At 42.0% G+C, this 16,469-nt stretch overlaps 2 protein-coding genes across 3 annotated transcripts in view; both read left to right on the top strand.

Annotated features, from left to right (window-relative positions):
* The window catches only part of pkhd1l1.1 (PKHD1 like 1, tandem duplicate 1), a 51,061-nt gene extending 49,757 nt beyond the window's left edge, over positions 1 to 1,304 (top strand). For both annotated transcript variants that reach the window (XM_079523078.1, XM_079523077.1), the window contains exon 76: positions 290 to 1,304. In XM_079523078.1, the coding sequence (XP_079379204.1) occupies positions 290 to 648 (359 nt within the window). In that variant the 3' untranslated portion in view covers positions 649 to 1,304. The remainder of the gene's footprint in view (positions 1 to 289) is intronic.
* Positions 1,305 to 1,741: 437 nt separating this feature from the next.
* Positions 1,742 to 3,607, top strand: gdf6b (growth differentiation factor 6b; the record flags this gene model as incomplete). The annotated part of the gene is made up of 3 exons (XM_079522028.1): positions 1,742 to 1,980; positions 2,063 to 2,352; positions 2,691 to 3,607. 3 exons carry the CDS (start codon positions 1,742 to 1,744, stop codon positions 3,605 to 3,607), a joined length of 1,446 nt encoding a protein of 481 aa, XP_079378154.1.
* Positions 3,608 to 16,469: the final 12,862 nt, after the last annotated feature.

Here is a 16,469-nt window from a genome sequence, read left to right as displayed (position 1 = left end):
CTTGGCACCTAATCCACAGTGCTGTTAGAAACATATTCAGTAATTTACATTATTATCAGATTAACCAGTTAAATCCTTGTAGTCTTTGAGAAGTCGACTAGAGTTAGAACTGTACTTTGCCCACGTTTTCCATCTATGCCAAAAATAGCCGATCCACGACCTCACAATGGGTTTGTTAGTTTCCCACAAGAGAAGTGAAAATTTGAGATTTAGCTACACTATTATATACCATAGTGTTATTCCTAGCATCCTTCTTTCCTAAGATAACTACTGTTTCCCTTCCCTGTAGGTGAGAATCTGACCATGGCTTTTACTCTGAAAGAGTGGGGTGCTCAGTCGCGAGCCTTCAGCGTCAGAGCTCTCCCGACCACTCTGGCCCCTACCACCACTCCCAACAGCACCTCCACTCAGACACCGACCACCGCGTCACCTATGACTGATACCACCACGACCACCATGGGCACCACGACCACCATGGGCACCACGACCACCATGGGCACCAGCACCAGCACCAGCACTTGGACTACAGAGTCCACCACAGAGTCCACCACAGATGACAGCATCTTTGATTCGAGCACTAATCTCTCCTCCGGTGCTCTATGTTTGATTAGCATTATTTATGTTCTGAGCTTCTTTTTAGGCCTGTAAGAAATTCTAGGGCCATGAGGGATGAAGGGTTTTGGGAATTAAAAACAAGTCGTCTTCCAAATGAAGGATTGTACATTCAATGGAGTTATACGGATACACACATTGTTGTTGGTTTCTTTTCTAGTCTATGTTGGAGTTTCTGTTTCAATGTTTCATGATGCTGAACTCTATTTTATATTATACTGGGATGCCCATTCAGAACATGTGCCCATTCGGAATGGGCTGATAGGTTGGCCCCCGATATTGCTGCTTTCAGCATTATAAAGGGATAGGCCTGTTCGGAGCATGTGGCCATTCGGAATGTGTGCCTGTGGGCCTGAATGATGTGTTGAACTTTGTCGAGAAGAGCACATCTAATCAACTTCACACTCAGCACTGCAATACTTGCTTCCTCAGCAATACCCCCACCAAGTGTGAAGTCGATTGGATGAACAGTGCTCGAAGGACAGACAGACAGAGATTCCTGGAATGTATAGATAGATTGCAAATGGGTTAAATTATTTCTGACATAGCATATTGGCCTACCACCTCTTTGTGCAATAGTGTCAGTTTAAAATCTGTCAAAGAAGATTGTTTTTTTTAATCTATCTTGTTGATTGCAAATAAAATGATTATCTTTTAAATAAATTCTATTTTTAATGAATTCAAGTAAAGTTTTTCGTTGTGTTTTCATTTCAAGAGCACGTTTTGTAATGTGGGGTGAAGTCTCTGTCCATGGTGCTGAATGAAGGCGACGTGATTGGCGAGATGTTGTCAAACGCTTGCTTTTTTGGACGAGGGTCGCTAGAGGGCGCACCACTCCTTGGGCTGGTCTTATAACTTTGCAAGCAGGCTACAATTAAATGCCATGACATTATGAAGCGTGAGCTCCATTTGAATGGAATTTGTTACAGAAAAGAGAAAAGAAAAAAATACACGTCTTCTAATTTTGATATTCGTTGGACGTCTTGTGTAAACGTAAACGACCACAACGAGCCAAGACAAGGAGGTGGGCTGGGCATGTTAAACTGAGCTTTGACGTGCCCCCTTTTCACAGCATTCTCCGTCCTGTCATCGTCTGAACATCTGCCCCTCCCTACCTATAGTGAGAAGAATGACAGTGAGAGTGAGTAACAATGGGACAATTAGTTTTACAGGCTTCATTTGGTCCCGCCATTTAGGTCTACAAGAACAGTACAAGGTGGGCGTGTTCTTTCCCCACTTTAACTTCAGACTGTCTGGTCGAAGCGGTGCATACTTTGCAGAGCACTTGCTGCGAGTGGATGTAGAGTCCAGCTTCAACCTTGCCCGCGTGGTCCCTCCGGACACCACTCGGCATCTCTTGCTGCAACAGTGAAGTTTGCCGGTGGAGCCAGATGATGGATTTCCATCATATAACTACACTCTATGCGGCTCTTATATTTGCATGGGCAAGCCCATGTTTTCATACACTTGCCATTTTCCTCCCGTCTGCCCCAAGGAGCAGCAAAGTTACGAAGCTGCTTGATGGGCAGGGCGCGTCAAAATATTTTAAAGAGCTTTACACACCTTCGTCCAGCGAGGGGCATAACAAAGGAAGCCCTAAAGACGTTATTGAGCCTCATGACTACATGCTCTCTATTTATAAGACCTTCTCCACGGCAGAGAAATTGGGACTGAATGCAAGTTTTTTTCGGTCATCAAAAGCTGCGAACACTATCTCAAGTTTTGTGGACAATGGACAAGGTATGTAGCCTACATGTATAATTCTCACAGACCTGTCGGACGACCTTGATCATTTCGCTCGTGTGTGTGTGCGTGCGTGTGTGTGTGTGCGCGCGCGTGCGTGCGTGTGTCTGTCTTGTGTGTCCTGTCCACTCTGTGCATGCACACAGGTAGGACACACACTGCATTGATTCCATAAATATCATTGATTCCATAAATATACAAATCAAACTTCAGTAGCCTACATTAAACTGGACAACAATTTAATCATTTGTGAGGTTTCAATCTGTTTTGATGGCATGTGCATTATCTTCCTTGAGAATCCATCTGACCAAGAATGCTTATAATGCCTTCCACAGATGACCTCCCACTCTCTCCTCTGCGAAGACAGCAGTATCTGTTCGACGTGTCAACCCTTTCCGACAAAGCCGAAGTGCTGGGAGCCGAGCTCAGGATATACACCAAAGTGTCTGGGAATTTCAGGATATCGGAAACCGAGCCCGTGGAACTCCAGCTCCTGTCCTGCCGTACACAGCAGCTGCTCGACTCCAAGACACTGGACCTCCAGGACTCCCACAGACTGAGATGGGAGGTGCTAGACGTGTGGGAGATATTCAAGGAGCGACAGGTCCTGAGCCAGGGGAAGCACTTCTGCCTGGAGCTCCGGGCCATGCTGGACAACCCTGAGAGGGAGTTGGACCTGAACCTCCTGGGCTTGCACAGGCATGGACGACCCCAGCAGAAGAAAGCCATCCTGGTGGTGTTCACCAGGTCCAAGAAGAGGCAGACTCTGTACGGTGAGAGGAGGGAAGGGATGGCACAGTCACGCCTGGGAAGAAAGGCGGAAGTGGGGGCAAAAGAGAGGGTCCCGCGTGGCAAAGCCAAAAGGAGACGTAGGACGGCGGTGTCCTCGTCGGGGTCAAAAAACCGGCACGGGAAGCGGCATGGCAAGAAGTCCAGGTCAAGGTGCAGCAAGAAGCCCCTGCATGTAAACTTCAGGGAGCTGGGTTGGGACGATTGGATCATCGCCCCACTGGATTACGAGGCGTACCACTGCGAGGGAGTGTGCGACTTCCCGCTCCGGTCACACCTGGAGCCCACCAACCACGCCATCATCCAGACCCTGATGAACTCCATGAACCCCAGCAACATGCCACCCAGCTGCTGCGCCCCGTCCAAGCTCAGCCCCATCAGCATCCTCTACATCGACTCAGGGAACAACGTGGTCTACAAACAGTACGAGGACATGGTGGTGGAGTCATGTGGTTGTAGGTAGTAACAGTGGTGCCAGGTTATAGGCAGCAATGCTTCGTGCTGACCAACTCTTTGGAAACATGGCTTCATAGTGCAGTGAAAGCCAAAGTCCATCACAGCCTGTTTGGTCGGAAGGTTTTACTTGACACCGCAGGTAGTTTCCCACAATCTGATGAATTTCTTAAATATGTTGTCAATTAAGCCGTGTTTATTACCTCATGGATTTTGGTTATTTCCCACCAATTCAATTGAAGATTGATCACAGACTGTTAATCGTAAACTTGAACTATCCATTTTATATCACTTATAAATGTGCACAAGAATACACACTCAAGAATACCTGATAGCACAAGACCTCAAATTGTCCTCCTTTGCAAAGGATATTAGTTGACGTAATATGCATTTTATTGCCAACATTATAACACTTTAACTGATTGGATTGTAATTTCACCTAACCAAGTTTTAGAATATCTTAAGCACTTGACATGGTCTGTGACTCAGGGAGTAGTGTGACTACAGTGCTAGACAGAATGTGAGGCCCTGTCCAGTTGAAACACCAGTCCTAATTCAAGTATGTTTAATTAACAAATCTCCCAAGGCCAGCTTGCTTGTTTTTATAAGGCAAAAAATAGTTTTGTTCTGTAATGCACTGATGTTCATAGTTACGATATGTAAATATTAGATATGAAGATTATAATTTATGTTCTACAAATAAATTATTGCATTTTTTGGGGGTTCAGTATTATTGCTTACAATTTCAGGACTGCATGTATTTGACACTTGATTTCTAAGTTTCAAATGAACAAATGCGGCTAATGGGAATGTTTATGAGAGGCCTCCACAATATGAAAAATACTAGTCACACAATGTGAAATAGTACCACTAATGTTCAAATAAAAAATAGGAAATAACTATTCACAAAACATTTTTATGATCACAGGCTATACCATTGTTTAACTATTTGTAATCTCATTTTACCCTCTTGTATTGTATGCGTGTATTTTACGTAATTTGACTGAAATCTGAAACTAATATATTACACACTGCCTCATAAAGGACAAAAGCCACTTTATGCCAAATGTTTAATTTAATCTCAGCATTGCCATCCTTCATCAAGCTAAATAGGAATTGCTGTACCTATTACACTTGCAAGTTGTAAATCTTAAGTTTTACTTATTTTTTTAGATGAGGAATGTTCCATTTATAACCCAACAAGTTACATAATCAATGAAATTGCTTAACCAAATTATACTATTTTTTATGCCAGTGAATTTAAATATAGAAATGTTGTGTGTAATATGTATGATAGATAAATTAAAGTAAATTGAAATATATACTGTAAGTACTTGTGTTTTCATTGTTTGTTTTATTTCATATATACAGTTTACACAGCAAAATACAATAATTTAACTCTCAAAGATGTGTAAGGATACATTTATACACTTCAGATTCAAATTAACATTCAGGAACTTACTGTGTAACATTATAACATAATGTATGTTGTCACTTCCTTAATTGCCTGCTGTCTTTCACCATTACAGTGCAGTTGTAACAGCATTGCCATAAATACATAAACCACTAACAGCATTCCACTAAGAGTTCACCCAACCAAACCTGTTGGTTGGATCTCCTGCAGCTTACTTGTTGTACCTGCACTCTTAATCAAACCAATAAACTATGGACAGGTGTTGGGAACATGTCAGACAGCTACTGTAATGCTATCAACATTTCCTGTCCAGCACAATTTGAGTAGAATATTAGCTATCTTATGTATGTGTGTGATGTACTATAATGCGTTTTGGGAGCTTGACTTCACTTACCTAACCCTGGAGTCCTTATTTTGGGCATGTCATTAGCAAAACTGAAAGCTTACAACACATCACATAAAAAAATAGACAATCTGACAGAATAGTGAAAGCTCATAGACACCACTATGGGTCACCACTAAACCTCTAAACACTCAACACTGTGCAAAACATCTATGTGTATTGCAAGAACATAGACCAATCTTCTTCAGTATACCTGAAGAAGGTCTATGACTGAAAGCTTGCATGCAGTTAAATATCAGATATCAAATATCAGTGTGTGAAGGTTGCTTTTTTGTGTTAAAAAATAACTACAACCTCACAACGTGTTGCTATGCATGTGAACAACTGAACATGTAGATCGCCTTCTTTTTAAATTGTTTTTAAAACATTTGGGAAAGGTTTTATTCTCCCTTTTTCTTCTTTTTTTCCTACAGATTTTGTCAAAATTTGAATACATAGGACTTAAGTTGTTAAATAGTGATTTTCTCACATAAAGGGAAGGGTAACATAAGTGACACTTGGGGTGAAAGCAGGGTCAGGAGACAACGGGATAGAGCCATGGGTGGGCTGGATTTGTGTGTCTGTCTGTAAGGGGGGACAAACAAATTGGTGGGCAGATGCAATGCCCACCACTGGTCCCCAGCAATGCATACAATGGCTGTAGAGGATCTTAACATCAGATTAAGCATGCCTTTTCCTCTGGGGGTCAAAGGTGAAGTGGCACCATTGTCTCAGTGGGGCTGTGGACATTCAACAACGTACACATATACCATAGAACGGCGGCAGCAATCAAGTGGGGGACAAAAGGGAGGACAAGGGAGAGGAATGTGATGCTCTCTGCGTTGCCTGTCACACCCAGCCCCATACAACAAGGTAAGATATAAAAGTGGTGGGAGGCTGTTTTAAACAGCTGCCCTGAACAGCCACTGGGGAACAAAAGACTGGAATGCACTGCCTCTATGGGGGCATCTGGAGGCCTTTCTCCCTCGTGTTTCACTGCGAGATTGGGGTTGGGGTATTATTTTGTCGCTGTCGCTGCGGAATTCCTGTACATCCCAATAAAACGCTACTTTTCAGGAAATGGAAAAAAGGAACCTGTGCTCCAATGGATCCATGCAATTATTATTTAGTCACAAGCTCTGTTAATACAGGTCACCACAGACACTTTCATCCTGGTGTCCCGATTTTAGGCATGTCATTATAGGGACATTTTCACAATATGTCATTGTCTGGCGAAGCTTGATGAAGTATAAAATGCCCATTAGAATTAAAGAAAACATGCAAGATGAAATATGGAGATATTAAGGTTTCTGCTCAAAAGTTACTATTTGTAGGAAGGATTCTATTGAACTTCTATTGAAGTTCAAGCATTATTGTAATGCTAATGAAAGGCCTTTTCTGAAATTGTCTATGAAGAGTTTTAATAAAGTCAAGTGGACCACAAACTGAGACTCAGAGGACAAAATGTATTAAAGATGGCATCTTTGTAAAATACAATAGAAATTTCACAAACATATTTCTTCAAGGGACCCTTGGGCACAAAGAAACAGAACTCCATTGAAGTATTGACACAGTATATTTCCTACACGCGTTTCGGTTGTTAGCTTCTAGTCACAGCCTCACAGGCAAAAGTGATGTCCCATCATCTTGACCTTTCTATTTGCTCTAGTAAACCCTTGCCTCTGAAGGGCTTTAGACTGGGAAATCCTTCCACAGAGGAGTTAAATGGTCTCAGATTCAAAGCCGAGAGGGGGAGAGTAATTCGTTACAACTACTCTTTTCTTTTCACAAACTTAGTAACACAAGGGACCGTTCCTAAATATCAATTTCATAATTGTACTTACCGGTACTATTTAAAAAATATATTATTATTATTATTATTATTATTATTATTATTATTATTATTATTATTATTATTATTATTATTATTATTATTATTATTATTATTATTATTATTATTATTATTATTGCTAAAGTAGCATTTCATCTTTGAGTGGGAAGACTTTTGGACATGCATCAGAATATTAATGATCTGCCCTCCAAAACTAACAAAGCACTTGAGCACTTTCTGAGCTACCTTTTGATTAATTTAGAGTGACAACTCCTCTTCCTCTGTGTGTGCCAAGTGAAATGAACCCCTGAGGACCAGTACTGCTACTTGAAATTCTGCAAGAAAGATTTCCGCACTTTTCACGGGTAACTGACACTGATGTGGAGGACAGAGGATAAAAGCCAAGACCTTTTTGCAATGTTGACTATGCAGTATAGAGCCAGACCGATGTATGGGCCAGTATTTGACTTTTTGAGGACATCGGTTTAGGCAATTATGCAGCATTTCAACCTGGCATCCCTGTTTTTTGGGAGGGCTTTTTCTGCCTTTATTGATAGTGAACAGTAGACTGACAGGAAATGGGGAGAGAGAGAGATAGGGGGGTGACACACAGCAATAGTCGTCGCTCGTCGGGGACCCCGTGGTCCCAAAAATCTGCCATCGGTCAAGCTCTACACATTTCATTCATTTTGTAGCAAATGTAGCACTGCCCCTTTAAGGGTAGTGTTAACTTTGAGGCCTCATGTTTGTCCAGAAGCCTGATTTGAGTGTTTGGTGGGGACCTAGGTAGGCATGAGTCGTACAGCCTAGTACTTGGTAAGAAAACCTCAAACAAATGTTGATGCTTTGATAATTCATTTTGATTATATGGGGATATATTACATTTTTTAATTAGTGACATTTTATATTCTATTCTATTTACAGGGTTCGGCAGGTGTGATGTTTTGTGAGGGAGACTGGGACACTGCCAGACAGTAAAGGGTAGACAGAGGATGGGTTTTAAGAGGGCTTTTGACATGGGGACAATATTAGTCAAATGTTAGCCTAATTTATACTTATAATGTTAGCCTAATTTACACCCACAGCCCTGTGGCTGTTTTTCTATATTGTGTATAATGTAATGAATTTGTATTTAGGGATAACCAGATGTATTATTTCTATTGTAGGACAACTAACCTACCTAATCTAAAACGGTAAATGGTGCATTTATATAGCGTCTTTATCCAAGGCGCTTTACGTAAACTAGTGCATTACATGCACACACACATTCATACACCGATGGCGGTGGAAACCATGCAAGGCACCAACCAGCACATCAGGAGCAATTGGGGGTTCAGAGTCTTGCTCAAGGACAATTTAGGCATTTAGGACACTTCGATACTAACTCTGGGGGAGCCCGGGTTCGAATTGGCAACCTTGCGGTTACCATCCGGCCACTCTACCCCTGAGCCACCGCCGCCCCTGCAACCTACAACCTTTCACTGTTTTCCCACCTTGCCATATTTTACTTGAGGCTGGGTTTTACCAGATTGTTGGGCCATAATGCCATAGTGGTGTTGAGGACATGAGAATATACACGGCCATTAATGAAAAGTACATGGTTTGGATTTTGTTTGCTGTGATTACTTTATTTGCTTTTGTGTATTTGTATTGTTTTGAATGGTTGTTTTTGCTGTGTATGTTTAGTTTGGAGGACCCAGTAGGGCCTGAAGTCTTCACCCTACAGGCCTACAGTATATCACCTGCCCTTTGGCTCAGTGCCACTTTTAGATCATGATTTCTCAGCTATAATAACCCCTCTTCCCTTTATGTATTTTTCTACTATGTTGAATAAACTTGACATGGCCCAAACAAGGGGTTAAATTCGTTTCGCTCCTATGCCACTAAATTGTGGAATGCCCTAGTACCAACAGCCGTTAAGAAATGTGAATCCGGTCTGGACTCCTTCAAAACTGCTCAAAAAGAGCACTTATGGGCAGTAGGCGGCTGCATGAAACTGGCCCCTGTAAAAACGTCTATGGTAAGTCCTGTCCTCTGTCCCTTTTTTCTAAAGGTCTATATATGATTTTATTTGTTTTAATAAGTGTATATTTGTATTTTGTATGTCTTTAAATATTTTTGATGAATTGAAAATGGAGGACCCTTATGTAAACAAGTCTTAGTGATTTTTCTTGTTTTATCCTCTTAGCAGATTTTGTATTGACCTGTACTTTCCTTGAACTGTACCCATTCTACAAACTTTTTCAATCAAACACTTTTGTTACATCAGCCTCTGGTTCTGTTCATTCTGAACCCGAACAAAATTGGGGAACCTTACCTTGTTCAGTTACATTGTCCAGCATACAGTATAGTATACAGTATATGCTTAATGTGTTTGTAGGCTCCTCACTCCTATTTGTGAGGGTGGTGTAGTCATTTCATCATTTAGCCCTGCTACACAAACATAAATGGCACCCAAGAACGGGAAGGAAAATCAGATTGACGAGAACGTCTTGGCACTTACTGAGAGAGGGAGAAATGTGGCAACGCCAATAATGAAGAGGGAGGAGATGGAGGAGGTCTATTTTGGAAGCAAGAGGCCAGAGGCACTCTTTCTTATCCCAGAATAAAGGGTGTCCTTCATGGGTCAACGCAGTGGGCAAACAGTGTTGTCTTGAAGCCCACCCCCAATCCCCAAACAGATCCCAGACTTAACCTGCATGCCTCCATCACATTCAACATCACCTGAATCCCAGAATAGGAGAAATCTTACCTGTGTGATGTCATGACATACTTTTTATTTGTGTTTTTTCTATTCACTTGGTCATTAAGGTCCACAGAATGAGAGGTCTGCTCTGCCGTAAATTGTTGTATACCCCACCATAGACAACCAATATAAGGCAAAATGTCATCATACTTTAAGTAGCATGACATGTCTAACTAGGGGGTTTTCATGATTCCAAGCATTAGTTTTGCAAGAAAAACACTCCTTGGCCTGAATTTGGCCATATCCAAATGTGCTGACGTCATTACATTTGTGAGGACGGCTATAGCCGTTTTTAGTCCAAGGAGTGTTTTTCGTGTTAGTTAGTGTCGAAGTGTCCTTGAGCAAGACACTGAACCCCTAATTGCTCTCGATGTGCAGGTTGGTGCCTTGCATGGTTTCCTCCGGCATCGGTGTGTGAATGGGTGAATGTGCACCCAATCTATGTAATCGCTATATAAATGCACCATTTACCATATATGGAGATCCTTGATGTCATCAATATTGGCTAGCAACTCTACGTCTGACCTCAAACCTCAAACCCTTAGATCTCCATGTTCTGACATTCCATATGGTGATCCTTCCTCTTCGATGTCTCCTTTTTGACTGATACCTGTCCATTCAAACTCTACGGGCCTGCCCCAAAGTTATTAGTGCAGCCGGCGAAAACTAGAGTTCTCAACAGGCCCGAAAATTAAGGCCCGGCCCTCATCAAACCCTGTACACTCAAGAGAATGTCCCCGCTACCACCCTTAGATCTCCATATATGGAGCTGACCTGTTCAGACATTCCATATCCATATGTTGAATTGACCTCATCAAACCCTGTACACTCAAGACATGCTCCTTATATTTTCAGAATTCATTCCATGTTGATCTGAACCCCATGTCAAAGCGCCAGCAGTCGCCCAGCAGTCTGCCATCAACGACGTGAATGCGTGCACGCAACCTCTGCCATTTAATTTGTGTCATCACTTCTAATTCCATGTCTATTCTGTAGGGCTACCCTGTATGAGTTCCTAGCTCTATCCTGATTGGTATCCCAACCTTAAAACGAATTCTCAGTTTACTGAAGAGCTGTAAAGACGGGGACAACAAACACGATAGCTATTTAACACGTATTTTAACCAAAGGAAATTGCTTGCTGCACGGCTAATTTACACTAATTTACACCCCTGTCTCTTGCCAAAAATAACTGTTATATTTTGGTGCCACGGAAGTGATTTAAGCTTCATCCTCAGCATTTCTTGAGCACAAAGGATGAATTGGGGTGAACTCAGCAATGCACAACTCCACTCATTTCAGTGTGTCCACAGAGAGAGACATCCAAACCCATCCATGTATTTTACTATAAAACTCCATGAAAAAGAAATGTGAGCTTGACTCCATTACTCTCGTATTTTTCCCATGCTTTATGTTCCTTTCTCTTGGATCCACATTGTATCCGGAGGTTAAAGTTTCATGAGAGGGCAGTGGGCACGCATCCACATTTTTGCGATATCTTAAAGACACACATTATCCACAACACCTCATAATGGTGAAGTTTTATAGAGCTGGGCCTCGGTCCTACTCTGCTCTCACTGATCCACCTGAGGGTATGGAGAGAGCACGCAGAGCGAGCGAGAGAAAGCAGAATGCACACAGGGAACAGGAGAAAGGGGAAATGGGGGCAGGTGGAGCGAGAAAGATAGAAAAACACAAATGGTGAATAAGGAACACTATGAGATACAAAGAGTGACACTGACACAGGAAGACATACAAAGACCGATTGAACCAGAGTAGAGGACATATAGAGAGTCAAAAATTGAAAAAAGAGAGAGAGTGTGTGTGTGTGTGTGTGTGTGTGTGTGTGTGTGTGTGTGTGTGTGTGTGTGTGTGTGTGTGTGTGTGTGTGTGTGTGTGTGTGTGTGTGTGTGTGTGTGTGTGTGTGTGTGTGTGTGTGTGTGTGTGTGTGTGTGTGTGTGTGTGTGTGTGTGTGTGTGTGTGTGTGTGTGTGAGATAGAGGGAACGAAAGCTCCCTGTCCCTGAGCGAGCCATCCCATCACTCACGGTGCTGGCAACAGAACAAACCAGTAGAGTTATAAAGGGTGTTCCCTCGCCTGGCCCAGCAGCCTTTTACTGTCATACGGGGATCAGAGCGATGAGGACATGCAGTACAGGACACACAGATGTTTGTAATAGCTCTGCATTATGAACCTTCTCATATGAAAGCACCTGGCTCTGATTTTGCCTCAAGATTGTGTATAGTATGTGCACTTGACATTAGATTTTTTTTCTTTACGTGTGGAGAGTGATACTTAAACAGTTGTGGTTAGAAGGGGAGTTGGAGGAGGGTGGGTTGGGTGGGGGCTCTTAAGCAAAAACAGGGCGACCCCTCGTTCAGCACGCTCGGAGACAGAATGATAATCAGGGGGTCTGGACTTCTTTTGTACATTAGAAGCTCGGTTTTCGGTGACAGGCGGTGGTAGTGTTGTTTTACAGTCAGTCTGCGCTGGAAATGCGAACCAGATGAGTTGGGCTCCGCAGTGAAATCAGCCTCCCCCGGTAATTAAAAGTGCCTGCTGTGAGCTCTGTACTACCACCACACATGGCCCCGCATCACCGATCATCACTGCCCCTCCGCATCAAAAGGAAATGACACAGGACACAGGGCAAACCATTAGTGAGTCGATTTCCCCAACAACATCACAGAGGCATTCATTGGCCATTTGATTATCAACAGATTGTCTGCCTTTTCTCCACCTTTCCCACCAACGAGAGCGGTGGGAACATATCGACACACCCGGATTAATATAGCCATCGGTCAGCTGAGTTAGCCCCTGTTGACTACCTATCTGATTTATTAATCCATTGAGACCTGGAACGCATCCATGTCACGTTAGCGTTTAACCACATTAACCATTAAACCCATTTTGGGCGGGAACCCCTTTTGGTGTTTTAAACATTATGTTATAATTTAGCTATTGAAAAATAGCAGATCTACAAGCTCATAGCGCGCCACCGAGTGGCGCGCTATGAACTTGTAGGTCTGCTATTTTTGAAAAATCGTTAAAATGTGCCTCAAATCTTTCCGAAAATTGTCATGATTTAGAAAACTTTTTTTTTAAAATTTCGACGTCAGGCCTGAATGGGTTAAAAGAGATCTGTACTTTCTGTTTGGGTTGAACCTCTGGAGAGTCTTTTATGCATTGGTGTGAAGATCAAACGTGGCTTTGCCATATTAAGAATCTTCCAAAGGTGCTGAAGGCTGGACATTTTTGGAGCACCTTAGTAAAAAAAGAATTAGTTGCAGGTGCAATGCTAGGTTTGAACCCTAACCATAATCATTTCCCTTACTGTAATATAGTCCCCTTAAAAAATGTGGGTAAGTGGTATTTTGTGTGGTTTTAAAAAAATAAAAAATGAGTCTTTGGGTCAATAAAAATCCAAAAGGCTGTTATTGACTTTGAAGCCCTTTTGCCTTTTGAGGGAAACCCAAAACCGGACCATTTCTGGTGAGCCGGGCTGGTTGAGGACGAAGAGGAAATGCACTGTGACACTAACAGGCTGGAGGAGGAAGTGTTGATGGACTGAATTAAACAAGGGGGAAAAGGCTGGGGGGGTGGGGGTCTGTGACACTAATGTTTTCCATTGACAAGACGGAAAAGCCCCCGCTGCTATGCCACACACACACACACACACACACACACACACACACACACACACACACACACACACACACACACACGTATACATGTGTGTGCATGCACGCATCCATGCATGTACGCACGCAATCACGCACACACACACACAGTGACACAAAAATGCACAGACACACACACACACACACACACACACACACACACACACACACACACACACACACACACACACATATATATATATATATAGCATTCAGTCTGTCATAGCATTTGGGCATGTTTCCCATGCATTCTTGCAAGAAACATAAACTTTGGGTCAAAGTTTAAACTTGGATAGCCTTGGTACCCAGGCTTTTATTTGGATGATAATAAAAGTGAGGGTTTTAAAAACATTTTTCTTACAGTGGCCATCAAATTCAACGTTTCATTGGATTACAGATCCTCACCGATGTTTCCCAGAGAACAGACTTCAAATCAAACAAAAAGCTTAATTAAAGGAATGTATCCATAAATGCGTCTAATTCATCCCCCTGGTACGAAAGAAAAATGAACGTAGCTTTAAACACATTTCAGGCTACTGTAACTCAGTACTACGCACACTCTCTGTTTCCAATTACTGCTTCTAAGCTGTCTGAGCAAATGTATGGTAACTCCTAGAGGAAATATTTTACATGTCGTAGCTCTGATGGCAGGGAATTTTACTTTAGCTGACTTTGAGTGAATAAACTGCAGCGTATGTAGAGAGGGGTTTCCACACAGGCAAGCAACACTAAATAAACACAAGAAATATATACAGAGGGTGTGTTAACGTAAAACCAACCATACGAGGAACACATCACACCAGGAGCAATAATAATGTAAACGAGGATTGTAAAAGCTGTTTTTTGTTATTTGCAAATATAAATTTGCTTTTTTAACCCATTAAAACTGGGAAAGCATATATATACACACACACACGCACACGTGCATGCGCACACGCACACGCGCGCGCACACACACACACACACACACACACACACACACACACACACACACACACACACACACACACACACACACACACACACACACACACACACACACACACACACACACACACACACACACACACAAGCTTTTCTGAAAACTTTAGAAGGCATTTGTAGAATCGGCCTCAGGCCTCATTTTGCCATTTGTATAACCCCGGACTGGATCTGTGGATCCGGATCCAGATCTTCAAATAGTAAAATCAACAGGAAGTTAACATCATGCAGCATGAGTTTTGGTGATGCTCTCTATATTGTCTGAATCAACTTTGTTTGTGTTTGTTATGTACTAAAAGAGTGACTTTGAAAGCTGTTTCAGCGTACAATGTAAGTCAATGAGGAGCATATTTGGAATTATCAATTTCTAAACACTGGAGCAATTATTTTTGATTTCTTGTCCACATTTGGAGTTACATCATGGCAAGGTAACTACACAACTCAAACCTCTACAAAAGTGGTCTTACCCTTACGGCATTTTTCAGTCAACAGTAAAGTCACTGTGGTCAACAGCCTATCTCAGAAAAGAAAACGGTATTCAGCTTTTTACTGAAGACATTCAGGATTTTACAGCACATTTATAGTCAGCAGTTAGTTGTTACTCTTAGGGCTGATTTATACTTTATTTTACAAGCATGTCACTTGCAGAGAAGAACTGACTTTCAACTAAAAAGATGCATCATGAATTTGAGCAAAGCAGTACAACAAAGTATAAATCAGGCTTTATCCAGCTGCAGTTGGAAAATGAGGTTTTAAGTTATATGAGTGAAATAACAGACCCCTTTTTTCTATCAGTGTGAAAAGAGTTAGATTAACATACTGACATTGTACATCACTATGACTTACAGCAACCAATAGTGAGAGCTAAATGGCTCAAAGCTACAGTAAAATAAAACATAATATGCCCTGTATCTTTGGATGACTTTTGTAGAATTGTGTCAGGAAAATAAATAATGAAATACAAAGAACCAGTCTGACAAATGTTGTCCAACAATATAAAAGACAAGAACTAGATCAAGTGCAGGTAGAAAGGGGTTGGCAGGGGGCCAGCCGCTAGGGGGGCAATGACACGCATCTTCAATGTTTAATGTTAATATTAATTCAATGATGGTAATGTTTACTGTTTACATAAGGCTTTCCACTGTGCCAAACTTGGCAGAAACGACTGCAGTGCGACAGGGGGGTGATGAAAGCATGTTTTGATCTACTCAACCTGTAAGCCACTTTTCATATTTGGATTTGAGAGGCACATGGCCTAGCTGGGAGAGGTCACTGTGGATTGGCACCAACGCCACGGCAAGCGGACCTCCCACAACGAATGTACTCGTCTAATAAAGTTCCCCTGTTCACACACTGACCTGTGATAAGGCTGTCAATCAACTCCATATTTGTGGAGGTCTATCTGGAAGTATATAGGCATCATTTAAGAGGGAATCTGGCAATGAGGACACAAAAGCCTCAGCTTAATTTCTTAAATTTCATGCTGCACAGTACATCATTTCTCCTGCTAAGACTGATGGAAGTATTTTCAAATAGTTTGTTGGATGACGATTCTTCCTATTTACTATTTATTGTCTACTGTGCATTTTATACTTTTAATATTACTATACTATTAACACCCTGCATTTCCCACTTGGCGGATAAAATTATAATCAATCAATCAATCAATCAATCAATCAATCAATCAATCAATCAACAAAATGATAAAGAGGTCATCTCTCCCTTCTCCAGGACTACAACACATGTCTCATAAAGATATAGCTATTTTGAAGCCTCATAGGAATAGACTATGGTTGCCATTGTCTTGATTGCCTCAGTGGGCGAGGCAATCAAGGGGGGG

This window comes from Electrona antarctica (genome assembly GCF_951216825.1).
Source record: "Electrona antarctica genome assembly, chromosome: 15".
NCBI lineage: Eukaryota > Metazoa > Chordata > Actinopteri > Myctophiformes > Myctophidae > Electrona > Electrona antarctica.
Note: the sequence above shows the minus strand (reverse complement) of the source record. Positions and strands in the feature narration are given on the sequence as shown.